Below are 27,219 nucleotides of genomic sequence, written 5' to 3'. Positions count from 1 at the left end.
CCCGCAGCCAGCGGCCGCGCGGAGACTCCAGGCCTGGCTCCAGGGGGCTGCGCGCTCCGTCCCCGCGGGGCTGGGCAGGGGCCCGGCCTCGGGGCGCACCAGTTCCGGTCCGCCGCAGGCTAGTGCTCCGGGTGGTGCCTTCCGCATCCTGGCCCGTGCTCCGGGGACGCCCTGCGGCCCACCGCGACCCGTAGCCGCGGGGTCGCGCGCCGGGCGTCCGAGCACACGGAAGCCTCCAGTGCCAGCCCTGCGCCCCCAGCCCACAGCCCCCACATCGCCCGGGCCTCGGGGCAGCGCCAGACAGCGCCGCCCCGCCCGCTCAGGCTCCGCCCCCAGCCCGGGCCCGCCCCCAGACCAGGCCCCGCCCCCTCTTCCCCACCCGAAGCTCCGCCCCCCGCGCCGCGCTCCATACTTGGCGATCGCCGCAGCCCGGCGCGCTCATTGGCCGCGAGCTGGCGGCGTGGGGGGCGGGCCGGGCCCGGTCGGGGCGGAGAAGGAAGGTGGCGGCGGCCCGGCGCGGGGGGAGGGGGGCGCTGACCCGGATGTTCACTCCTGGGCACCCGGGGAAGTGGAAGCGCTGGGCCCTGCTGCGGGGGGGAGAGCCACCAACGCCGGGACCGGGACCGCCGCTGCCGCCGCCACCATGGTAAAGCCCCCGCGGGCCAGGCCCCGCGGCCGTGCTGGAGCTCGCGTCCCCCTCCCCCGCCCACCCCCGGCCCGGGGAGGGGGGGGCTCCGAGGGTGGGGGAGGGGCGGGGTCCCAGACCCTAGGTGGACGCCACCCCGCGGGTTCCGGAGGGGGCCGCGGGCTGCCTCCCGCTCCCGGGCGCTGACCCCGGCCTCCCGGCCCGGCCTTCGCCCCTGCCTCCGGCCGGAGCCCCTCTCTCCCCTTCCGCGCCCAGGCTAGTCTCCCCCAGAACAGAGCCTGGACCCTCTGTGCCCCGTGGGCCCAGCCCTGCACCCCCTCCCGTCACCCAGGCGTGGTCCCCCGCTTCCTCCTCGATGCCCAGCTGGGTCTTCTTCCCCCGCCTCCAGGGCCCCGGCTAGGCCGCCGTTTCCATCATGGCACAGGCTAGGCCCCCATCTCTCCAAACTCCCTTCCCCTCTCCGCGGCCTCGCCGGGACCTCGGACAACCCCTCCTCTGTGGCCTCAGTTTGGATTTGTCTGGACCCCCTCCCCCAGCCTTCCCTTCCTTCGGTGGTCCTAAGTCTAGACCTCTCCCCCGCCTGCATCCCCCGGCCCTCGGCCACCCACGATCCACGATCGGGGTGGGGGGGGGGGACCCTGGGCTTGTCACACTTTTAGCTTAGTCTGCGTCAGCCCGCCCTGCCCGGCCCTGCTCCGTAAGATCCCGTTCTCAGTCCTGACCCCGACCCCGGTCCCCTCCCCTGTACCTAGGGAGCGTCCTCCGAGAAGCGGGGAGTAGCTCCCGCTGGGGTGGGGGTATTGGGAGCGTTGTGCCTTCTCGTGCTCCGGAGTTGCCCTTTCTGGGGAGGCCGCCTGGGAGCGAGCGAGCCAGCGGGCCAGAGAAAGAGGGAGGAGAGGGCGGGCATCCGGAACAGCGCCGGGCCCTTCTCCCGAGCCGTCTGGGCGGGCTGAGCGGCGAGGGTCACCGGGATGAACGCACAATTGCTCTTGTGAGGCCGCAACCTTGGGGGTGCCACCAGGCTCAGAGCCCCAACAACATATGGCCTGGACACGATGCACCCCAGGAGGCGCAGCCTTCCTTTCCCCCTGAACTGTCAGCTTGTGAAGGTTGGAACTGCCGATTATGGAGGTGGTTCGGATCAGGTGAGCTAACTGGAAGGCCGAGAGCTAGCTCCTCCACTCGTGGTGTTTGTTTTGGTAATGAAGGCAGGCGCTAGTGGAGCCAGGGGTGGTTTCTCCTAACCTCCCCCTACCCTTGAGCCCGCCCACCACACCCACTTGGGGACCTTCTACAAGGGTTGGCCACCTAGGTGGAAGGGCAGAGGACCTCTGCCCCACCCGGTGAAAAAAGCTTCGTCGAGAGCCTAGACCAGCCACCTGCTGCATCACTGCCCCGTGCTGCACCTCCCTGCAGAGCTGCCAGATGTTTGCTTGTGAACTTTGCGCCCTGGATGGTTTTGAGGTGCCGGGTTCCTTGTTTAATCAAGGGATGCTGAACAAGAGTGACTAGTTTAGACTGGATAGTAGGCTTTCTGGATATTGATTACAAATTTTTAATATTTAATATTGGAAGAAAACTGGTTTTCAAGGTGGTGGGGCAAGTGAAGCCCTGGCCTGAGCAGAGAACAACTTCCTGACAGTTTGGGGTGAGGACTTTAGAAGCAGGCTGAAGTTTTGTAAGTGTGCTCTCGGGGCAAAAGCAGGGGAGGGTGAGTGGAGTAGCCGGTTGGGGTTGCCCAGGGCAGCACTTGAGGTATGGAAGGACTTCTCCACACGTGATGGAAAGTGACAGGAAGCGCACATGACACCTGAGGCCTCCCAGAGTCCTCTATGTGGCTCTCACCGGGGCATTCTGAAAGGACTGAAAGGGATAAAGAAGATGCTATCTGCTAGACACTACTTCATCTGGATGAGCTCACTTCATACCCACAAAGTCTTGAAGGTGTTTGCTGGGCACTTGATAGGAGATAGGTGGATAAGATGATGGGGGTGGGGGGGAGGGAGGTGTGATATCAGAGTGTTGCTTCATGGATGGGAGAACCACTGCAGGTCAGTAAGAACCCATCTGGCGAGCTCTAGACTACATCGATCCCTGGTACCAAGATACTGGTGTGTTCGAAGATATAATGGTAATGTTTAGAAGACATAATAATAGGATGCTTTAACAGGAAGGAAGGTGCAGTGTTTATAGTCCATGGATTGTGTGCTAGATGCTTTGCGTAGGAAATCTTGTTTAATAGTGAAATAGTATGGTGAGAACAGCAATTTAATGTGGGTCACAACTTGAGCTCTTCCATAGCAGGGGTTTAGAGTTGTTTTCTGAGGCTGTATTTCTAGGGACTAGAACAGCCCCTGGAACTCAAGTGATTAGAAAAGTTGGGCACAGTGCTATATTCCACTAATGAAGGAAGAAACAAGAGGATTGTGAGTTCAAGGCCAGCCTGGGCAATGTAGTGAGCCCCTGTCTCAAGGAAAAAAGAAAGAGGGAAAGAATTAGTTTACTGTGGTCTTCTGAGATATGTCTGTGAGTTTAGCCACTTGGTTTATAGCTCATGTTTATAGCTCATTCCCTACAATCCTAAGTACTTTTTAAAAAAAATGTTCTTTCTTTTTTAAATTTAATTTAATTTTTCATTTGTTTTGTTTTTTTTTTTTTGCCAGTCCTGGGGCATGGACTCAGGGCCTGAGCACTGTCCCTGGCTTCTTTTTGCTCAAGGCTAGCACTCTACTTTTTGAGCCACAGCACCACTTCCGGCTTTTTTCCATATATGTGGTGCTGAGGAATTGAACCCAAGGCTCCGTATATGCGAGGCGAGCACTGTACCACTAGGCCATATTCCCAGCCCCCCTAAGTCCTTTTTTTCTTTTTTTCTCTTCCTTTTTTTTTTTCTTGTTGGTCAGTTGTGGGGCTTGAACTCTGTGCCTATGTGCCGTCCCTGAGTTCTTGAGCTCAAGGCTAGTGCTTTACCACATGAGCCACAGTACCACTTCTAGTTTCCTGGTGGTTAATCATAGATAAGAGTCTTAAGACTTTCCTGCTCGGGCTGGCTTTGAACTGCTATCCTCAGATCTCAGCCTCCTGAGTAGCTAGGATTACAGGTGTGAGCCACTGGCACCTGGGTTTTTTGGTGTGTGTGTGTGTGTGTGTTTGGTACTGGTGTTGTTGGAACTTCAACCCACGGTCTGGGTGTTGACCCCTTAGTTTTTTACTTTGTTCAAGGCTGGCACCCTACCGCAGCTCCACTTCTGGCTTTTTGGTTACTAATTGGAGATAAGAGCCTCAGAGCCCCTTCTCCTCCTTCAAACTGCATGATCCTCAAGTCACAGCCTCCTAAGTAGTTAGGATACAGGTGTGAGTCCTCAGTGCCTGGACCACTGGCCCCTAAATACTTTCTTTTCACTTCTAATTTATTTGCTGCTTGAATTATCTGGTAGCTGGTGTAGATAGTTGGAACAGGACAGAAGGAGTAGTCTGGGGCTGGACCATAGGGAATGAACTGTGTCTGATGGTAGAGAAAATAGCTAGGTGGCCATTTTTCATTGAGAGAATGGGTGTTTGAGAATCTAAAATGCACTTGACTTTGTAATGAAGATCATGCTTTTTGTTGGAGTCAGTTTCACCTTCCCGGCTAAGAATGCTGAGACAAATGGGATTTATTTGCATTCTCTTAGGTAATAATCTTACTACTGTCCCTAAGTGCTTCACAATTTCAAAGCACTTTTCCTAATGTAGCTCTGGCTTCTAATTTAGGAATTACTGTTCTGAGAGTTACAATTCTGGTACGGGGTTTATAGCAGTAGGGGCCAGAGGGAGGAAGAAGGCCGGTCAAGAGTTGTCTCTGGCTCTTAGATTGCTTTATCTGACCAGAGCTGACAGGAGAGGCTCCTTATATTGTTACCAGGTTAAACAATAGAGTTGGCATTACATATGTCTTGGTGAGTAGATAAAATGCACAATTCAATTCAGGCTTTAGGTGTATATACTGCCCTGTTCTTTAAATCCAGCTGGACTCTTTTGGGTAGAATACTTGTAGAAAAGTAGCTGAAGATCAGTCGTTTGGGATTTGGAGATGATAAGCCATGCCTTGGAAAGCAGGTCTTTGTTGTTGTTTGTTTGTGTTGCCAGTCCTGGGGCGTGGACTCAGGGCCTTAGCACTGTCCCTGGCTTATTTTTGCTCAGGGCTAGCACTGTACCTCTTGAGCCACAGCACCACTTCCAGCTTTTTTCTATATATGTGGTGCTGAGGAATTGAACCCAGGGCTTCATGTATATGAGGCGAGCACTTTACCACTAGGCCATATTCCCAGCCCCTTTTTCTGCGTCTCATTGGATAGTGTATACTTTTACATTCGCTGGGGAAGGGCAAAGGACAGAAGCCTGGACAGCACAGGAACTCAGTGGCAGGGAAGGGACTTGACTGTTGAGACCTCTCTGCCTGCCTGGCTTTGGATGCTCGCTCTTAGGCAGACACAGAGACTGTATGAAATCACTTTATTTTGTGTCTCTACTAGAGTTGGAACCCTGGACTTCAGCTTGCTGGGCAGGTGCTCTATCACTTGAACCCTGCCTTCAGCCGGAGGCCTTTTTGTGTGGGAAGCTACAGGATACCATTTTGCTTTCTACACGTGTGTTAAGTGGTTCCTGTGCTGCCCATGTTGTGAGCATACAGCGATGACCCAGGCGGGCGAGAGCCAGTATCTTCCCAGCTTCCATTGGCAGGGGGTGGACATGTTTTAAGTGAGGAAACAGCAGCGCTACAGGTGTGAGCTGTGGAGGAGGCTTGTGCCCGCTTGCGCTGCCTGGGGTTGCCCTGTCTTTGAGGGGTGCCTGCCACCATCGCATTGGAAGCGAAGTGCATGTGTTTGTAACCCATTCCTCTGCACATCTGAGGTTCTCCCGCCGCTGCCATGCAGCCCCGTAATGCTGCCCTGTCAGCCTAGCTCACCACCCACTGAGGCACCTGTGTGATCCAGGGCTGAAGTTTAACAAGGAACCGGAAGCTCAGGGGGTCCAGTGACAGATGTGAGTGGCAGGCCTGGGACTCAGACTTGGATCTTCCCAACTCCTCTGTGGGTCACTTGGGTCCTTAGAAACTGAGCCATCCGGCCCTACTAGTACAGGAGATTAGTGTTTCAGCGCGAGGAGGTGGAGACTTAGCATTTGTGTGGGCACTAGCCATGTGTTAAGCACTTTGCTAGAAGCTTTAGCCCAAGGAAGGTGCCTTGTACCAACCCAGTTATGTAGAGCCAGGCGGATTGAGGATAATAGCAGCACCTCCTCAAAAGGAGGGTTAAATGAGATAATACACGCCACATGCCTGGAACATTAGCACACAATTGCTTAGGTATTAACTATTCTCACTGTTTAAGGTGAGGTGCACGGGGTATGTGGTTACCCCCGTGGAACTCTGGAAGAACTGGGTTTTGTGGAGCAGGGGTGGCTGGACCCCTTGTCTCCGCTTCTTACTACCTGCTGATGCTGTTTTGAAGTGTGCGAGGCCTTGGGCTGTGCCTTGAAGGGAGAACGTCCCTGCTGAGCTTGACTCTCTTTGTCCATGGGGGACAGGCTTGCTGTGAGCTGGGGGCCAGTGCTGTTCTCTGTCTGGGAGCCTTGTCGGTGCTGGTGGAGCCCCCTTGCCCTCTTCCAGGCTGTGGGCAGTGTGTGAGCAGGGGCTTGTCTGCTGCACCTTGCCCTGGCCTCTGGCCCATAGGAAGTCTTCACTGAGCCGTTGAGTGAGGGAGTGAAGAGATTGGCGAGGAGGTTGCCTTTCCTCTCTTTTCCTTTTGCTCCTTGCCCCATCTTCTGGTGGGCTTTGGAGTGGATCCCGTGTGGATTAACTTCTGCCTGCCACTCAGTGCATGACCTTAAGTGAGGTCCCCATCTTTCCTGACTCTCAGATCCTCTGTGCACAGTGTGAGGATAACAGTTTCTAGGGATACCAGGATACCAGGAAAAAGAGGAACGTTTTATTAGACAACCATCCAGTGCCTGGTACACAGTAGTGGTAGCTTTGGCTATTATTTGTCATGCTCTGCCTGCCCCAGTGTGAAGGACGCAGATAGAAGCCGCCGTCTCTGACCTCTATCCCAGGAGGGAGAGGAGACAGAGGCATCTAAAATTGAAGGTGCAACGGAAGGAAATCACACTGGAAAAGACTTGCCGGAGGCTGATGTCTGTGCGCTGAGCAGCGTGACTCAGGTTCCCTCTCCTCTGGGAAGCCCTCAGACCTTGGAGCCCACAGCCAGCGGGAGGTGGGGGGGGGGTGGGGAGGGCTGGCTGTGAAGCCCCACTGGCCTTGCTGGGGTGGAGAGGGCATGGCACACCGAGCATGGCCAGCCTGGATCAGGAGATGGTCATCCCGTGAGTTAGAGGACCACAGAGTAGACAGGAGGAAGGGAGGTGCTCTGACTTGGGCGTGGTTGCAGGACGCCTGAGTTGCTAAGCTAAGGAGTTTGCATTTGATCTGGGACAGTGTGGAGCCAGCAACATTTTTGACAGGGCAGGTAGAAATTTGAGGAGGCTGGCAGAGTGGTGGTATTTTAGGAAGAGTCCTCTGGCCGCTGTGGACAGGAATGAAAGAGATGAGGCCAGGAGGGGAACATTCATGGGCATCAGGCTGCAGTTGTGAGGGCCGTGGCCACTCTGGCTGTTGGTACAGAAAAGAAGGGGTGGTGGATAAAGATTGGAAGGCAGAACGAGACGTCGAGATTTACCACCTCTGTGGGTGAGGGGCTCTCTTTCCCCCAGAGCTCCCCTGTGCACAGATTCAGATTCATCACTGACACACAGCTATTTCTGGTCAGATAGTGGTGTCTGCAGACTCTTGGTATCCTGTTCAGACTGAAGCAGGTTTCCGCCTGGTTAGCCAGTGATTAGCCATCATCACCCATCTGGGGACCCGTCCGTGGCACTGCATCCAGCCTGCATGCCACAGCTCTAGGCTCTGGGCACACACTGAAGTGCTTGAGACCCCCCAGCCTGTGGAGGGACACTTTGCAGGGTGGCCGTAAGAGTGACGGGGGCTGGTGTTCCTGCCTGAATTTTAGTATTCCACATACGTGGGGAACCAAGGCCAGCCTGAGATAGCCTGACTCCAGGACAAACTGCTCAGGATGCTCCAGGGACACCTGTGATACAGCTCTGGAGACCCACTAACTGCATCTCAGTCCTAAAAGCAGGGGTGGTCACATACCTTGATGCTGCTAGAGCCTGGGACCAGGCCAGAGCCAACATGCAGAGTCTACACCCTGGGGCAGAGGCAGCCCTTGCTCACCTCCCCTTCACCTCCTGCCACTAGCTCATCTGTTTGGGACATCTTTGGAAGCTTGCAGGGAGCTTCTTCAACCCCCTAGCTATTCCCCCTCCCCCCGCCCCATTTGCAGTCCTCTTGCCTGTATGTACATAGCAGTAGCCAGGTGTACTGCTCCCCTGGCACCATACAGGGGCAAGTGTGAGGACTGACTGCTGTATGGAAGTGTCATACGGGAAGGGTAGGCATGACTGGCACTGAGTAATGCAAGAAAAGTGTTGGTGCTTGTGGTTTTTGTTAACGTGGCTAGTTGATGGCTGGGGTTTCGCTTAACCTCCCAACCTTACTTGCGAGGCAATGACTAGCTCTTTTTCTGAGACCCTTGGAGGTGGAGCCCCTTGCTCTGTGTTTGCAGCCTTAGGGGTCAGCCTAGTTAGACAATAGAGTGGTGAAAATGCCAGCTCAGTGTTTTCTGGCCTCAGTTTTTACAGTGGTGCTCATTGGAGGTAGTTATATTTGACCCTGAACTTCCGCTTCAGCTGTTCCCTCAAGCTTCCTCTTCTTGAGCTGACAGCACCCTCTAGTTAAGATCTGCTCTGAAACATTATCTGATTTAACAGTATTGGTGGTGGTGTGTGTGTGTGTGTGTGGTAGTTTATGTGTGTGCCAGAACTGGGACTTGAACTCAGGGCCTTGCTAGGCTGGTGCTCTGCCACTTGAGCCATGCCTCCACATTTCCCTTTGTGCTGGCTAATTGAAGATAAGAGACTTTCAGGGGTTGCCTGCCCAGGCTGGCTCTGAACCACATTGTGACCCTCAGATCTTGACCTCCCCAGTAGTTAGGACTATAGGCGTGAACCACCAGCACTCAGCAGTATTGGTCCGCAGATTAGGAAACTTGGGTGTTACCAAGTGAAATGTGTCCTGCGCAGTATTGGTTCTCAGATTAGGAAACTCTGGTGCTACCAAGTGAAATGTGTCCTGAGCATCACTCGGTGTTGAGGCGTGTTCTGGGACACATGTCCTCCGGTGAGTCCATCCATGTGCAAACATCCAACTAAGATGGCCACAATATCTCCAGGTTGTTAGGTCCTCCCCCCCTTTTCTTTTATTGCCTGTCCTGGGACTTGAACGGGGCCTGTGTGCTATCCCTGAGCTTCTTTTTGCTCAAGGCTGGTGCTCTACCACTTGAGCCACAGCTCCACTTTGGGCTTTTTCTGAGTAGTTAATTGGTGATAAGAGTCTCGTGGACTTTTCTGCCTGGGCTGGCTTCAGCCCGCAGTCCTCAGATCTCAGCCTCCTGAATAGCCTGGATTCCAGGCTTGAGCCAGGGTGCCTGGCTGCTTCCTCATTTCTCAGGAAAGAAAACCTAAGCCCAAGGACCCCAGCTGAGTCATGGAAGATGACTTGCAGACCCAGGCTCACCTCATTCCACAGCCCTTGCTGATGGGATTTGGTGGGGCTACTTGTCTTAGAGATGAGGAAACTGAGGCTGAGGGGGCCCTGTAGGTCCATCCCCCAGTGGCTGAGGAGGTGTGGGACTAGGTTTGGTTTGGGTTTAGGTTGTTGACATAAAAGCAGTTGGAACTATGTAAGCCGCCTGCAAATGTTTGTGATGGCTTAGCCGACAGCCAGAGGGTGCCTGGGTGGGACCACCAGGGCTAGCCTCTGTGCCAGAGTGCCTTCATGCCTGGCTTCCGCTCTGATGTAGCATGTAGCCAGTAGCATGTGGACTCACTGTGAGAGCCCCTTGTTGAGGACTGTCGGTTGAAAAGCCTTTGTGGCTGTGTTGGTTTTTTGGTGTTTTGGGGAAAAACCCGGAGAGCAGTCCACAGTTAGGTGACCTGGGTGGGTTGAGTTGGCCGCCTTGGCCAGCCTGTTGTTTGTTTCTTATCATTATGAGGGAGACTATTGAGAAATGTGTAAGTTCTTACCATCCCTCACACAGGCCTCTGCTCCACAGTGTTATAAATACGCTCCCCAAGAGCAATTGCAGTCACAACCGTAGACGCAGAAATAAAGAATTGTCTCAGCAAAGCAAATTTACTTCTGCAAAAGGGGGTGCCACCAGCCAAAAATCTGGCAAGCCAGCTCACTGAGCAGGCAGGCTGCTCCCCTATTTATCCCTAATGTTGCAGGCCCCGCCCCTCTGCTCAGATTGGTTGAGCTCACAGTCTGCCTGTTATTGGCTAGTTTGAATTGGATAAAATGTATTTACAGGGCTGGGGATATAGCCTAGTGGCAAGAGTGCCTGCCTCGGATACACGAGGCCCTAGGTTCGATTCCCCAGCACCACATATACAGAAAACGGCCAGAAGCGGCGCTGTGGCTCAAGTGGCAGAGTGCTAGCCTTGAGCGGGAAGAAGCCAGGGACAGTGCTCAGGCCCTGGGTCCAAGGCCCAGGACTGGCCAAAAAAAAAAAAAAAAAATGTATTTACATAAGATGACTTTGAAATAACATTATCAATACACAAGTAATCTGGAAAGATGCCTGCACCCTCTGCTATTTCTAGAACAATCTGAGGTAAGTCTTAGCTTTCATCTTGAAGCTAGTTTAAGCCAAAACCTTACATTTCAAAAATCTTTTCCTTATCCCAAAGCAGTTCATCTTTTTTTTTTTTTTTTTTTTTTTGGCCAGTCGTGGGCCTTGGACTCAGGGCCTGAGCACTGTCCCTGGCTTCTTCCCGCTCAAGGCTAGCACTCTGCCACTTGAGCCACAGCGCCGCTTCTGGCCATTTTCTGTATATGTGGTGCTGGGGAATCGAACCTAGGGCCTCGTGTATCCGAGGCAGGCACTCTTGCCACTAGGCTATATCCCCAGCCCCTTTTTTTTTTTTTTTTTTAACAAGAGTGAAGTCACTTAAAGCAGCAACTTTTTTTGTTTTTGGTCTTTCATAGGGATTGAACCTGGGCATGGGTGCTGTCCCTGAACTTTTTTTGCTCTAGGCTAACCACTTAGAACCATAGCTCTACTTCCATTTTCCTGGTAGCAAACTGGAGATAAGAGTCTCACATACTTTATTGCCCAGGCTGGCTTTGAATCACAACCCTCAGATCTCAGCCTCCTAGCAGCTAGGATTACAGGTGGCCTTCAAAGCAGGAACTTTTAAACTACACATTTTGATAGAAAGACAGTGTTTTCTCACAATAGGTGTTTGTAGGTCTTTAATAATGTAAGCCATTTTCCTATATTAGGATGACCCATGTGAAATTATGTGAAATTGCTAGGGTATTTATTTTTGGTGGCAGTCCTGGGGCTGGAAGTCAGGGCCTACGTGCTAGCCCTGAGCGCTTTTGCTCAAGGCTGGTGTCTACCCCTTGTACATAGCTCTACTTCTGTTTTTTTTTTTGATATTTAGTTGGAGACAAGAGTTTCACAGGCCCTTTTTTTTTTGGCCAGTCCTGAGGCTTGGACTCAGGGCCTGAGCACTGTCCTGGCTTCTTTTTGCTCAAGGCTAGCACTCTGCCACTTGAGCCACAGTGCCATCTAGCCTTTTCTATGTATGTGGTGCTGAGGAATCGAACCCAGGACTTCATGTATATGAGGCAAGCACTCTACCACTAGGCCATATTCCCAGCCCCTTGCAGGCTTCTTAAAACCTGGAACAAGGGGCTGGGGATATGGCCTAGTGGCAAGAGCGCTTGCCTCGTATACTTGAAGCCCTGGGTTCGATTCCCCAGCACCACATATACAGAAAATGGCCAGAAGTGGCGCTGTGACTCAAGTGGCAGAGTGCTAGCCTTGAGCAAAAAGAAGCCAGGGACAGTGCTCAGGCCCTGAGTCCAAGCCCCAGAACTGGCAAAAAAAAAAAAAAAACCTGGAACAAAAGCCCTGTCAAACAGCTTGCTCATAGTCACAGCTGCATGCCCTCCCTGCAAGGCCCAGAGCAAGCAAGGGTCTACAGCTGCCTCCTCCATGAGATCCAGCATAGCCCCAGGTAAACACTCCCTCAAGCTGAGGCCAGGAGAGTCCACATGCACGCAGAGTCCAGGCCGCTAGCATTACCCTGTGCCTGGCTTACCATGCATTAACTTATTTAATCTTCACAAAGACTATCAGAAAGCTTTTCCTTAATGTTTGAGGTGCTGGGATAGCACCCAGAACCTCATTCAGTAGGCAAGCACTCTTCCTTCAAGCTATAGCCCCAGCCGGAGATAGCTACATAGGCAAGGAGTTAGGGAGGTGAGGTGGCCTGTCTGCAAAGGCTCGGGCGGAGGGCGGGGGCCGGGGCTTTGTTCCCAGCACACACCCCTCACAGGGCTTTTGTTCCAGGTTATAATACAAACCACTCTTTTTGGAAAAATGGCTTAATTTTTCTTTCTGTGAGCGTGAGTAGCCAACCTTGGCACAGGGTTACATTTGGCACCCAGAGCCTTTGAGGGAAGCCGAGGTGCGGTGCTACCCCCTCCCCCTCCCCTTGGGGACTGTGCTTAACTTGTGGCCCGTTTTCTCCTTTTCTATGGGATATAGGAGGCAGGTTAGCTTCTGCTGACCTTCACTGCATTTGGAAGCTGCCTCAAATGTAGAAGATTTCTTTGGTTCAGCGTTATTATTTCATTTGAGGATATGTATTTGATTTTTAAGCCACGTGGGAGTTGGGGCTTAGCTGTATAAGGAGGTCAGATTAGGAAGATAGAGAGGAGCAGTATGGAGAGAAGGCAGCCTGGTACAGCAGGAGAGTGGAAGGTGTATCTGGAACCCCCACCCACGCTGGCCGTTGAAGAACTCACCCTTTCCTCACTCTGAGCCTCAGCCTTGTGACTGGTGAAAAGAACAAACATCTTTCACAGAGCAGTGGGGATTAAATACAAATAATGTCCATGCAGTATAGTTGCCCAGGCTTAGGGGTAGGCACTTGAAATTGGCTTCTTATTACCTGAAATTCTGCCATTTGTCATGTAAAGTGGTACCATGGAATTGGCTCTGAAAATTCCCAGGCCAAAGAATACTGAGTCTTAAGGAGCAGATTAAGAGGAGGCCTCTTAAGTTCAGGTTTCATGTGTTTGCTCTTGGACTGGTGCCTCTTTGTGCCCTGAAGGGCCTACACGGTGCTTACCAGTCTTAGAGTGCAAGGGGACTTGCCTAGCATCAGCATTTGTCACCAACCCATGCCCTGCCCCTGCCCTATTGCGCCCTATTTTACAGCTATGAGAGGGTAAGTTACCCAACACCAGAGGGGGGGGGCTTCCCAGAATTCAGCCTTCTCATATCTATGGAGACAGGCCCAAGGATGTCATTGTCATGACAGAGAAAAGGTGCTTTGTGGGGCTGGGGATATAGCCTAGTGGCAAGAGTGCCTGCCTCGGATACACGAGGCCCTAGGTTCGATTCCCCAGCACCACATATACAGAAAACGGCCAGAAGCGGCGCTGTGGCTCAAGTGGCAGAGTGCTAGCCTTGAGCGGGAAGAAGCCAGGGACAGTGCTCAGGCCCTGAGTCCAAGGCCCAGGACTGGCCAAAAAAAAAAAGAAAAGGTGCTTTGTGTTGATGACTTTTAAACTTCTGTAGCTGAAAGTAGGGTTTGGTTAGGTGGTTCCTGCTGGTGTTGTACCATTTGAGCCATGCCTCCAGGCCTATTTGCTCTTGTTATTTTTCTAATAGGGTCTTAGATTTCTCCCCAGCCCAGCCCAGCCTATTCTGCCATCCTGTTGATTCTTCCTGCATAGCTGGGACCACAGATGCCTGTCACCATGCTCAGCTTTATTTGTTGAAATGGAGTCTGGTGAATATTTTGATGGGGCTGGCCTTGAGCTAGCTGTTTGTAATCTGTTTATTGATGATCTCAAGTTTCTATTTATTTATTTACTGTATTTAGTAAGTCTTAGGGCCTGGGCATTGTCCCTGAGCTTTTTGTTTTTTGCTCAAGACTAGCACTCTTCCACTTGAGCCACAGCTCCACTCCTTGTTACTTTTAAATCAACATAAAGATTGTATATATTTTTGGGGTGTGATTTGTTTTTATATACAATGTGTGTAATGTTATAATCAGGTTAAGTGTAGCTACTTAGACATTGTAATTTCTATCTATCTATCTATCTATTTATTTATTTATTTATTTATTTATTTATTTATTTATTGGCCAGTCCTGGGCTTTGGACTCAGGGCCTGAGCACTGTCCCTGGCTTCTTCCTGCTCAAGGCTAGCACACTGCCACTTGAGCCACAGCGCCGCTTCTGGCCGTTTTCTGTATATGTGGTGCTGGGGAATCGAACCTAGAGCCTCGTGTATCCGAGGCAGGCACTCTTGCCACTAGGCCATATCCCCAGCCCTCTTTTTATTTTTAAAAATATTTACTTATTTTATTTTTTGTCAGTTGTTGGGCCTGAGGTTGAGTTGAGGGCCTGGCGCTGTCCCTGAGCTCGGTTCGTTGGAACTAAGCGGCTGGCTAAATCTGGGCTGGCTTTGAGCTGTGATCCTCAGCCTCCTGAGAAGCAGGGATGACAGGCGTGAGCCACCAGTGCCAGCTTTCATGATCATTTCTTTTTCTTTCTTTCTTTCTTTTTTTTTTTTTTTTTTTTTGCCAGTCCTGGGGCTTGAACTCAGGGCCTGAGCTCTGTCCCTGGCTTCTTTTTGCTCAAGGCTAGCACTCTAACACTTGAGCCACAGCGCCACTTCTGGCTGTTTTCTATATATGTGGTGCTGAGGAATCGAACCTGGGGCTTCATGTATACAAGGCAAGCACTCTACCACTAGGCCATATTCCCAGCCTCATGATCATTTCTTTATGGAGATAACAGAATCCTTTCTTCTAGCTTTGCTTACTTTGGTTTATTTTTATTTTTTGCCAGTCCTGGGCCTTAGACTCAGAGCCTGAGCCACTGTCCTTGGCCTTTTTTTTTTTTTTGCTCAAGGCTAGCACTCTGCCACTTGAGCCACAGTGCCACCTCTGGCCATTTTCTATATATGTGGTGCTGGGGAATCGAATCCAGAGCTTCATGTATATAAGGCAAACACCCTTGCCACTAGGCCATATTCCCAGTCCTTTACTTTGGTTTATAAGACTGGGTCTTGCTGTATTATCTAAGATGGGCTCAAACTCCTGGATTCAAGCCATACTCCCACCTCAGCCTCCTGAGTGCTGGGACTACAGAGGTGTACTACCACGTCCAGCTTTCTTTTTTGAAGTACATGCATACATTTTATTATCTGTAGTTACCCTACTGTACAATAGAAGAACACTGGACCCTTTTTTCTTCTATGTTGCTGTATCTTAGTATTCATCAGTTAGCCTTCCCTAGCCCATCGTAAAACTCAGGAAGAATGAATGCAGTAGTTGCAGTTCTTCATTTAAAAGGGAGTCTCCAGGCTAGGCAACCAGTGGATCACACCTGTAATCCTAGCTACTCTGAAAGCTTAGATTTGAGAACAAGGTTTGAAGCCAGCCTGGGCAGACTGATCCAAGAAACTCTTATGTCCAATTAATCAGCAAAAAAAAAAGCTGAAAGTAGAGGTGTGGCTTAAGTGGTCCAGAATACCAGGCATGAATGAAAAAAAGTGGAAGTGTGGGGCTGAGATCAAGCCCCCCGTATTGGCACCAGACAAGAAAGGGGGAGGGGCTAGCTTGCGTGGTAACTTCTTACCTGTGGTCCAGGCCTGGGATTGCCTTTGGTGCTGTCTGCTCTTTTCTCCTCAGTGTATGTCTGTGTAGATTTCACTTTGTCCTGGCTGCATCATCCCTGCTAGAAATAACGGATGTTAGTTCATCCCCAGGTACTAAGAGACCCCCCCACCCTCCGCTCAGGAGTTTAATGCCTCCTGCTGCAGATGACCTCCCTGGCCTAGGAAGTGTCTGCAGGATCTCAGTGTACGCAGCTGCTGCTCCTTTGCTCCTTCCTAGGCTTCGATGCAGGTTCAGGGTCTGCATTTCCTTAACCACCTCCATGCCATTATTTCCTCCTTAAAAATAATTTTCAAGGGTCTGGGGATATGGCCTAGTGGCAAGAGTGCTTGCCTCATATACATGAGGCCCTGGGTTCGATTCCTCAGCACCACAGATACAGAAAATGGCCAGAAGTGGCGCTGTGGCTCAAGTGGCAGAGTGCTAGCCTTGAGCAAAAAAGAAGCCAGGGACAGTGCTCAGGCCCTGAGTTCACGGCCTAGGACTGGCAAAATAATAATAATAATAATTTTCAATAAGGACATTTATTCACGTGCTAACTAGAATTCTCTTGTCCACATGCCTGCCACAAAGCTGGCTTTCTACGCATTTCTGCTTGGGTTGCTGGAGAGCATGCAGAAGCAATCTGGGAGTTTCCTGGGATTCTGCTTTTGTTCTGAGTCCACCCTACTGGTTTGTTTATTTGTTTTGTTTTTGTTGCCAGTCCTGGGCCTTGGACTCAGAGCCTGAGCACTGTCCCTGGCTTCTTTTTGCTCAAGGCTAGCACTCTACCTCTTGAGCCACAGCGCCACTTCCCGGCTTTTTTCTATATATGTGGTGCTGAGGAATCAAACCCAGGGCTTCATGTATACAAGGCGAGCACTTTACCACTAGGCCACATTCCCAGCCCCACCCTACTGGTTTGTTACGTCATCATTGTTGGAGAAACCATGTCTTGAAATCACAGATAAGAACTGGTTCCTGTGGCCCCAGGAAGACCCTTCTGCCACGTGGCCAGTTGGCAGGATGTAGACATAGTATAAGTGTGGGCTCCTCCAGTCCTGGTGGGGCCTTGGACCTTAAGCCATCATTTTCAAGAAAAGTGTCTGGTCAGGTGGTGATTTTCATGCGTCACATGACAGGCTTTGTGTTGGGAAAAGTGCTGATTGGCCCTGAAGGCGGACTCAGCTAAGAGTGCCTACTACTCTGCTCGTCAGTGTACATGCATTGTCCTGTTTACTTGCCAGTGTTTCCCTAAGTGCAGTCCTATCGATTTATGTACATGAGAACTGTAATTATAGAGACTTTACCTAAATTGCTAATAAGTGGCTGAGTCAGGGCTTGCGCCCAGCCGCTCTGACTTCAGGGGCCTTTGCCTCTGCCGTGTCATGGAGTTAGGCTGCTTGCATGAGGCATGGGGCTCGTCCAGGGACCCACTGTGACCACTAGGGCAACTGGATTGGGGCCCAGTGTCTAGCCTGTGAGTGTCTGGATTCTACACTGAGTGTTATCGGCTCCTGTGGGAGCTCAGGCCTGTTTTGGGGTTTGAGGGAGGAGACTCCACATCCCTCCAAGAGTCCACCACTCAGAGACAGTCTCAAGCAAAAAGATGGATTTATTGGGGAAGTAAAGAGCGAACTGACTGGCCAGGGATGCAGCATAGTCTTCGGGAGCTGAAACTATGACAGTGAAAGTAGGCTGACCAGCCAGGGACAAAGTGCAGACTCAGGCACTAACACTGTGACCCCAAGCAGTCCTCAAATAGGGGTTTTATAAAGGTAAAAGCATAGCACAGATGTAGGGGTTAACGCAGGGGTAGACCAAGCAACCAACAAGCCATTTACAGAAGCAGAATTTTGAGGTCAGGTTGACCTACTCCTTCCAACATTTCCTACCATGCTTCCCTAGTCAAGATGGAGTCAGCTGTACTCCCTACAACCAGGCCCACGCTCAGGTCTTTGAGCTTCTCCATCTTTCCAACATCATGTTGGGAGTCTTCTTGGCATGTGTGCTGATCATCCAGATTGCCAGTGGTTGAACCAAAGACGAAATGTGGGGGCAGGGCTGGACCCCAACCCAAGACTCTGACTTAGAGCTGCTCCTGGTTTGCTGCCGTGTGCCTGGGAAATGTGGATGGAGCAACACAGGGCTGGAGAAAGTGGAGGATGTCCAGCAGCGGGTCAGGCTTAGGTTACATGGAATGTCGGCCTGAGAAATGATGGCCATGGCACTGAGTAAGCACCAGAGTTAGCCCGTGTTGTGTGACATGCTGTGTGCAGGGTTACCTGGGGGCTACTGGGAGGATTTGATGCAGCCACAGTTTGGGAGCCCTTCTCTCCCCCCGCCCCCCGCTTGCCAGCTGTAGTGTGTGTATATTTGCCTCCCTTTCCCACGTCTTGTTTTGAGTCCCATCCTGAAGGTAAGTCCTGAGGCTGAGGCTGGGGGAAGGAGCGTTCTTCCCGGGCACAGCAGCCTCTGACTGGCTGCATCCTCCAGGTCCTCCGAGCTGACCATGACCGCCCAGCCTAGCCAGCCTCACTTCCTCAACCTGACCCATGGCTCTAGCCACACTGAGGTAGAAGGGCATCTTCCTGCCAAAGTGTACTGTTCTTTTATGTGTGCTGTGTGTGTGCACACGCGCGTGTGCCAGCACTGGGGCCTGAACTGAGGCTGGAGAACTCGAGTTCCTGCTACTGAGAATCGGAATGCTGATGAGAAAGAGTCAGCACAGCCCTTCAATGTCTGTGCATTCTGCACTCATGGATCCAACTGTGAACCAAAAATAATTGGGAGAAAACTGGGTTTGTGTTAAACCCATAACCTGTGTTTTTTGGTAGTTGCTAAACAACAGAGTTTGTGTTAAACCTGTAATATATTTTTGCTCACTTGTTAAACAATACACGACAACAGCTGTTGTATCGGGTAGTCTGAGCCATTTACAGATGATTTGGAGTGTCGGGGAGCATGTACCTAGGTTGTATGCAAGTTCTGCACCATGTTATATAAAGGGCTGCCTGTGGGGGTGGGGTGGGGAAGTGGGTGGTTCTGGAACTGGTCCTCCTTGGATACCAGGGTACCAACTGTATTGGTTTTGGAGTTAAAAATAAATTACCAAGTAGACAAATTTGGAAATAATAGAATCTGCACCTAACATGTTATGTGCCCAGAAGGTTGGCCCATCTATTTCTCATAGATGGTGCTTTAAAATAAGATTTAAATCTAGGTATGGTGGTACACACCTTTAATCCCAGCACACTGGAGGCTGAACCTGAGGCAAGACAAGTGAGGATTGCCTTGGCTACATACTGAGATACTGTCTCAGATAAAATAAAACAAAATTAAGATGTGAATAGGATTCTTTTTGTCTTGTCTATGGCAGGGCTGGAACTCAGATCCTGGGCACTGCCCCTGAGCTCTTTTGCTCAAGGCTAGCGCTCTACTAATTTGAGGCACAGCTCCACTTCCAGTTTTCTGATGACTTAATTGCAGATAAGAGTCTCACAGACTTTCCTGCTCTGGCAGACTTCAAATTGTTATCCTCTGATCTCAGCCTCCTGAATAGCTAGGATTACAGGCAAGTGCCACTGGTGCCTGGTTCTTTAATTATTATTTTTTTTTGCCAGTCCTGGGGCTTGAACTCAGGGCCTGGGCTCTGTCTCTGAGCCTCTCTGTGCTCAAGGCTAGTGTTCTACCACTTGAGCCACAGCGCCACTTCCAGCTTTTTCTGTTTAGATGGTGCTGAGGAATCGAACCCAGGGCTTCATGCATGCTAGGCAAACACTCTACCACTAGGCCACAGTTCCAGCCCTTATTTGTTTTTTTGGTTTTTTTTTTTTTGTGTGTGTGTGTGTGTAGATTTTGTTTTCTGTGAATCCCAAGCTGTCCTGCAACCCTTATCCTCCCTCCTTAGCCTCCAGAGTACATGAGTACAGGCTTGGGCCCGTATGCTCGGCTCACCACGCCTGGCTCTTGTACACATTCTGACTGTGTGTGGGGGGGAGTGGCTTGGGAGAAGCATCAGCTCAGTGAGGCTTTTCCATTGAGTGATGAGGATGTGCGGAGTCCCTTTCTTCCTGTCCTAAGACAGGCGTGTGCGCTGCCTCTGGGAGTGGGTCTGGCTCCTGTGACAAGGGGCTTCTGGAGACTGGTAGTTGTGGGTGAGGCTCCATTCTGTGGAGCTGGTCAGGGCGGGCGGGCACCCTGAGGCTCTGCTGCCTTGCAGTGTTCCCAGACTCCAGTTCCCAGCCTCTGATGTGGCTGTGGAAATAGATGTCGGAACCTAATGTGGTTGTTATAGGAACCCAACTTGTGCTTCCAGCCAAAGCCGTCCTAGTAATTTGGGCTCCCGTGAACCAGGAGTCCCCCTCCTGGCCTCACAGTGTGGGAGCTGGCAGGAAGCATGGCACTGATAGAAAAGAGTCTGTGACATCTGAATTACTGAGGTGAGGGAAGGGGCTCAGAGTTTGACCTGGCCCAGATGTCAGGGCTAATGGGGAGGCCATCTTGACAGCCATCTTGGGGCCAGAGTAGGGCTGAAGGGTACTGTACATTGTCCCCCTGACCCTGTGGTATGCTTGTGCAGGGTACAATGACTGTTGTCTTAGTCTAGATAAGCTTGGGTGGGGGCAGGGGCAGCGTCTATCCGTGACTTGCCCTGGCCCACCTCACTGGCCTAACTAGTGTCCTACCCTGGCCCCCCAGTTACATATTGGATGAGATCTCTTTGTCCTCTGGGCCCTGTCATAGCCACATGTGGCTTTAGATGCTTGAAATGTGACTGGTGTGATTGAGGAACAGAGTGTACAGTTTTAACAGACTTAAGTTTAAATGACCACATTGCCAGTGGTTCCTGCACTGACCAATGTAGATCCAAGTGAAAGTTGACTCTCATTGGGGAATTAATTGGTTTAATTCAAAAAATCATCCTAGCGAGGCGCTACTGGCTCATGCCTGTAATTCTAGCTACTCAGGAGGCTAAGACCTGAGGATTGCTGTTCAGAGCCAACCTGGGTAGGAAAGTCTGGGGTCTCTTACCCACACTTAACTACTGAGAAGCCAGAAATGGAGCTTAATGGTAGAATGGTAGCCTTGAGCAAAAAAGCTCAGAGGTGTCATCCAGGCCTTGAGTTCAAGCCCTAGAACCTGCATCCCTTCCCCTAAAAATCCCTGTACGTTAGGCATGAGACCTCAGTGCTCAGAAGGCTGACAGGAGGATTGTGAGCTCCAGACTAGCCTAGGCTGCATAGAGGCTCTGTCTCTAAACAAAGCCAGGCACCAGTGGCTCATGCCTATAACCTAGCCACTCAGGGAATCACAGTTCAAATCTCCGGTTAACCAACAAAAACTGGCAGTGGAGCTGTGGCTCAAGGGGCAGAACACTGCCCTTGAGCACAAAAGCTTCATGCATAGCACCTAGGTTTGAGTTTAAGCCCCTGGACAGAACAACAATGTGGTTTAGTGGTAGAGTGCTTGCCTAGCATGCATGAAACCCTGGGTTCAATTCTCACTACCTCATACACAGAAAAAGCCAGAAGTGGTGCTATGGCTCAAGTGGTAGAGCTCTAGCCTAGAGCAAGAGAAGCCCAGGGACAGTGTCCAGGCCAAGTTCAAGCCCTTGGACTAGCAAAACAAAACAAAACAAAACAAAACCAACAAAAACAAAACAAGACCCAAATAAATAAGATAAAATAAATAACAATAATTCCAAGTTAGAACCAATTCCAAGTCAGGGGAATACCATTAAACTGGATCTGCCTTTTTTTGCTTGTTTTGAGGCAGAGTCTCAGTGTAGTTCAGACTAGCCTTGAATGCAGAATCCTCCTGCCTCAGCCTCTAGAATGCTGGGATTATAGACACAGGCCTGCCACACCATACCTGACTCTTGCTTTTCTTTTTTCATGTGTTAAAATGTTTAGTTGAAATACAAAAGTTCAGCACAAGACATTTTATAGGACTGGGGATTTCTTTTAAAACCAAGAATAAGAGAAATGCAACAAAATGACCTTTCTCCTTTTCCTGAACTTTCAAGGAAAAGGTAGGTCACAGGGTCATGAAAGATCCTTTTGACCAAATCCACTTTCTCCGCCTACCAATAGCTTACACTCGTTCCATACATATTCCTGAGTAAAGATTTACAGTTCAGATTGATTGGCTTACATAACCACTAAAAAAATTACTTAGCACCAGCCTGCTTCTTATAATGTTTTCTTTAAACAGGGTCTTACTGTGTCTTGGCCTGTAGTGATTCTCCTGTCTCAGCATCCTAGTAGCTGACACCATAGGAAACACACTACTGTGCCTGGCCTTAAATTCCTTCTGTTTTGGGCTGGGGATATGGCCTAGTGGCAAAAGTGCTTGCCTCGTATACATGAGGCCCTAGGTTCTATTCCCCAGCACCACATATACAGAAAATGGCCAGACTTGGCGCTGTGGCTCAAGTGGCAGAGTGCTAGCCTTGAGCAAAAAGAAGCCAGGGACAATGCTCAGGCCCTGAGTCCAAGCCCCAGGACTGGCCAAAAAAAAAAAACAGAAAAAAAAATTCCTTCTGTTTTTATTTTATTAAAGCAAGTTATTTAAGGAGTCGTACAGAGGGTTTTCAATCTGACCAGTCAGGTTATGCATACAATATACATCTTGATCATTGTCATCCTCTCCATTGTTCTCCTTCATCTTTCCCAATCCGTACATACCCTCGATATACGCGGTTTCATTTTTACATATGTACATTGAATATACTGACTGTATTTGCTCACCCTTTCTGTTTTTATTTTAAATCTGATTAGGTAAATAGGCAAACACTATTTTCTAGGAGGTGAACATTATATTGGAGCATTAACCAATAGACCTCCCCAGGCTTCAGTTTCCCCATCCCTAACTGACATACTGGACTGAATGAGCTTCTAAGAGTCTTGTGCATGCATCCTTCTTATGATTCTGCCTTTAATGGGATTATAATGGCCCCAGTTCCAGCTCATTGATCGCCCCGTGTGCCTGGAATCATGTTGCAGACACTTGGTAAGCTTGGTTAGCTCATTTAAATGTAGTGAGTCAGCCTTCATTCACCCCAGTGTGCCAGGTATTATTATCCTAATTTTATAGATGGGAAAATTGAGGCTTGGTGAGGTTAGGTAATTTTCTTACAGTTACAGGTTAATTTGCTTGTAGCTAGGCTGCTGGTTAACTGGAGTTCCGGTTCCCACAAAGCTTGCCTCATTCAATTTCATCTTCAGTTAAGACTTTATTTGTGTAATGACTATTTTAAAAAATAGATCATTTTCTTAAACATTTACACCTGTTCTTTTAAGTAAAATTTCAGTTACTTTTGTATGTGTGCACGTGTGTTTGTGTGCGTGAGTGTGTGCATAAGTGCGTGTCTGAGGTTTGAACTGAGGGGCATCGTCCCTGAACTTTTTCCCCTCAAGGCTAGCACTCTACCACTTGAGCCACAGCTCTACTTGTGACTTTTTGATATTTAATTGGAGCTGAGAGTCTCATGGACTTTACTGCCTGGGTTGGTTTTGAACTTTGATCTTCAGATCTCAGCCTCCTGAGGAGCTAGGATTACAGGCTGAGCCACTGGCACTCCTTCCTAGTCAGAATTTTTTTTTAAAGGTAGGCATTACCCTAGTCAGTGGCCCTGCAGGCTTGTGATTTAGGAAGTAGTGATCAAGTGGTATGTGAGGATTCTGTGTCCCTGGGCTTGCTTAGAAGCCTGGCTTCCGAGAACCTACTCTGACTGGAGGGCTCTCCTGAGCGCATGCCTGGCTCAGGCTGGAGAGAGGAGGCAGAACTTGAGGAGGCAGAGCTGTCTCACAGTGGTCTTTTCTTCCCTGTGTATCCCAGAGCAATAGAGACCAACGTCAGTTTGGACTCTGAAACTTGAGACTCCATTGTGTGCCTGTTGGCTGAGTGACCTTGTATGCAAGTCACTTTACCTTTCTGAGCCTGTAAAGGGTCTTCTCATTTGTCTTTGTGGCAACAGTTTCTCTGGGGACACGTGTTGTGCGAGGGCCCCCAAGGGAAATCATTGCTCTTTGCAGCTTCCATGGTGCCTGCTTGACACTGGGAGGCTGTTGTCAGACCTTTTCCTCCCGGGATAGCTGGCCAACCTAGCCCCAGTCCCTCTGGAGAGACTGGGTCACGTCTTGAAGGTCAGTAATGCATTTCTAATAGTAGTACATGGTACCATTGAGGACATGTAAACAGCTAGTGTCGTCATTGGGTCTTTAGGGTCCTGGGCTGCTCCTGGGTGGCCATGACGGCCGTCCTGAAGAATCAGGGTTGGCTATGCATGTTACTGGGGGCGGGAAAGTGCCATTTTTCTACCCAGCCTTCTTTTCCTTTTTTGGTTGAGTAGATTCCATTCTGCCACTTGGGCACTGTGGAGGAAGAGAAGCTAGAGGCTGGACAGGTAGAAGTAGGAAGTGTAAAAAAGTCAAAGGAGGTCTACTGTCTTCTCTGAAAGAGACTTGAATCTTCTAGATTGTTTTTCTGGCAACAAAAGCAATGCTTCCTCTTCTTAAGTGTTGTGGAAATGTATAACTGGGAAAGGGGAGACCCTCCTGATTCCTCTCAGATCACTTAGCAGCTGATACACTTATTTGTTATAGGTATTTTCTGAGCATGTACTAATAAAAGGTTCAACTGTAGCCAAGTACTGGTGGCTCATGCCTGTAATCCAAGAGCCCCAGGAACAGCCAAAAAAAAAAAGGCCAACACATAGTAAGGTCCAAGGTCTAGAACATGTCATCCTTTTATGACACTTTAAAACATATGTGAAGGGGCTGGGAATGTGGCTTAGCGGTAGAGCGCTTGCCTAGCATGCATGAAGCCCTGGATTTGATTCCTCAGCACCACATACACAGAAAAAGCCAGAAGTGGCGATGCAGTTCAAGTGGTAGAGTGCTAGCCTTGAGCAAAAGGAAGCCAGGGACAGTGCTCAGGCCCTGAGTCCAAGCCCCAAGACTGGCAAAAATAAATAAAACGTGAAATACACAAAAGTTGCTTTGACAATTGTAGAACTTCCAATTGCTTAAGCATGAGAGCCAAGTAGTGATAGGAATTCATTGAGATCCTTAATCTGTTGGCACACAGGGAAGGGAAAGCTGAAATCTTACTGTAAGATGGCCAGGAGGCAGAGCCATCCTGGAAAAATATGAATTCAAGGAAACTACACATAATGCAGAGATGCAGTGCCTGGCCTCATGAAAAGGATTTTCTGTGGAATATTTTTCTTCATTTGGAATGCATCCTCACCAGTAAAGACATTTGGGCAAGCACACTGTATCTTCTGTTGTCCGCAGCAGCGTGACCCTCACAAGCCAAGAGAGATGGCAATAGCCAGGCGGCGCTAGCACCAGTCTAGACTAAGGAAACACGGTTCTCCCAATGGTCATAGCACCCAATTTCCTTCACATCTTTGAAACTAATACTGTTCTCTACAACTTATACAGCCAGTCACTGTGAAATTCAAACCAGATCATGCTGGACATGGTGTCATTCGTTTAAAAGAGCAAGGATGGGAGCAAGCCCGTACAAAGATTTTTTTTTTTTAATCACTATGGTTTTTGAGGCTTCCAAGAGAAATGAATGTCATGTAAGACGCTGGTAAAGAAAAGTGGGACCAAGTTGAGCTTGAAGGAAGCCTCCAGAAGGGCCTGCAAAGTGAAGATAGCCCACTCGCCCACTCCCTACCCTCCTGGCATAGGAGCTGTGTGTGACCGAGCCCGATGGCCCCAGCTTCTCGCCATTTCCCCATCAATTGTTTCTTTTCTCATCTTCTCGATTGAATTATAGAGCTCCAAGTATGAACATGTGCCCACGCGTGTGTGTGCAGATTCTTTATATTAAAGAGTGCTGGTGCATGCAATAAGAAAAGCTGTGAAAACCTGAAGTTACTAAAACTTTAATTATAAAAATATTAGGTTGAAGCCAAAACATTTTTGTAGCCAAAAAAATGCTGACCATTAGCAATGTCATCTGGTTCAACTCAATAAAGCTTCATTATGGAAAGTTTGGGTCATGGAAGGAAAAAAATACTCGTAACATTTTCATTTGTAAATAATTTCTTGGCCACATGTGCTTTGTGATTAGTTCTGGCCACAGGCTGCACGTGACACGCACTTCTTCCTCCCCCCTCCCTTTTTTTTTTTTTTTTTTTTAAGACTTGACCTCAGGACGTGGGTTCTGTCCCTGAGCTGTCTTACTCAAGGCTAGCTCTCTACCACCTGAGCCACAGCTCCACTTCTGGCTTTTTGGTGGTTAATTGGAGGTGAGAGTCTCTCAGACTCTCCATTGGCTGGCTTTGAACCCCAATCCTCAGATCTCAGCCTCCTGAGTAGCTAGGATTATAGGCATGAGGCACCATTGCTTGGCTTTGTCTCTCTCTCTCTTTTTATTTTTTTGTGCCTGTTTTGGGCTTGAAAGCACGGGCTGGATGTTATCCCTAAGCCTCTTTGTGCTCATGGCTAGCACTCTGCCACTTGAGCCACATCGCCACTTCTGGCTTTTTCTGTTTATGTGGTACTGAGGACTCAAACCCAGGGCTTCATGCATGCTAGACAAGCACTCTACCACTAAGTCACATTCCCAGCCCTTGTCTTCCTTTTTTTTTGTTTTTTGTTTTTTGCCAGTCCTGGGCCTTGGACTCAGGGCCTGAGCACTGTCCCTAGCTTCTTTTTGTTCAAGGCTAGCACTCTACCACTTGAGCCACAGCGCTACTTCTGGCCATTTTCTATATATGTGATGCTGGGGAATCGAACCCAGGGCTTCATGTATATGAGGCAAGCACTCTTGCCACTAGGCCATATTCCCAGCCCTTGTCTTCTTTTTTAAGACTCACTATGATCCAGGACTCACTACGTGCTGGGAAGTGCTTGTGGCCATCCTTCCTCAGCTCTGCAGCGAGCCCCTTAGGGTGGGAGAACGCCTAGCTTCTGTGATACTGGCTGGAGCTTTTGTAGCACAAAAGTCTTACAGGACTGAAGTCCTGGGTGCCGCTTCCTCTCTACATCACTCCTAGGAAAGGTGAGGCAGGAGTAATAGTATTACGTAAACTACGAGCAGTATGTTGACAACAGGAATGTCATGCCACTTTATAATGTTGTTTTTGTTGTTCTGTTCCTAATTGAGTACGCAGTAATATTTCTTCTTGCATTTATTTGCATGTCTTTGGTGTGCAAGATTGAATTTCTTTGTCCATGTGTTAGTACAAGTGATTTTGTACTCGATGCCATCTACTCCCATCCTTGAGCTGTGCATGTATGTATGCATGCCTGTACCAAATAACAGAATTATGAGAAGTGTTGTAAGGAAGAGCTCCCTGGGTGCTCACCGTGGACTCCACAGCTCCCTCTGGGTGCCTTCTCTTGGGGAATCAGAGGTGCCTAATTAGTGTGAAGGCCGGAAGCCAGTGCCATGGGCTTTCTGTGAATTCCCTCGGGCCCTGTGACTTCTGTGTCATCTTCCACTCGCAACTGCTCTGTGAATTCTGCTGAAATTTGTGTCACATTACAGTTGGATTGAGGGCCTAATTAGCCGAAAACCTCAGGAAATTAAAATATTACTCCCAGTGCCCCTCCCTCTGTGTTTGTCTCTCTTGGCCTTTGGTTGGTTTGCCTTTGCTGCTGTTTGAGTCCCAACAAGACATGGGTAGAAAGACAGCCTTTCTGTTGCAACTTCCTGAGGCTGGGGATGATCGCAGCCCTGAAGCCCCTCTTCCCCTT

The 27,219-nt window shown here is 49.8% G+C and overlaps 1 protein-coding gene across 3 annotated transcripts in view; it reads left to right on the top strand.

Annotated features, from left to right (window-relative positions):
- Positions 1 to 507: 507 nt before the first annotated feature.
- The window catches only part of Capzb (capping actin protein of muscle Z-line subunit beta), a 110,160-nt gene continuing 83,448 nt past the window's right edge, over positions 508 to 27,219 (top strand). The window contains exon 1 of one of the 3 annotated variants that reach the window (XM_048350369.1): positions 508 to 646. In XM_048350369.1, coding sequence (XP_048206326.1) covers positions 644 to 646 — 3 coding nt within the window. In that variant the 5' untranslated portion in view covers positions 508 to 643. Of the gene's footprint in view, positions 647 to 1,608; positions 1,792 to 27,219 lie in introns of those variants that run through there. The other 2 variants (XM_048350370.1, XM_048350368.1) reach the window with 2 other exon arrangements.

The sequence above is a fragment of the Perognathus longimembris genome, chromosome 7 (genome assembly GCF_023159225.1).
Source record: "Perognathus longimembris pacificus isolate PPM17 chromosome 7, ASM2315922v1, whole genome shotgun sequence".
Classification (NCBI taxonomy): Eukaryota; Metazoa; Chordata; class Mammalia; order Rodentia; family Heteromyidae; genus Perognathus; species Perognathus longimembris.
The sequence above is the reverse complement of the archived record's forward strand: the minus strand, read 5'-3'. Positions and strand labels throughout refer to the sequence as shown.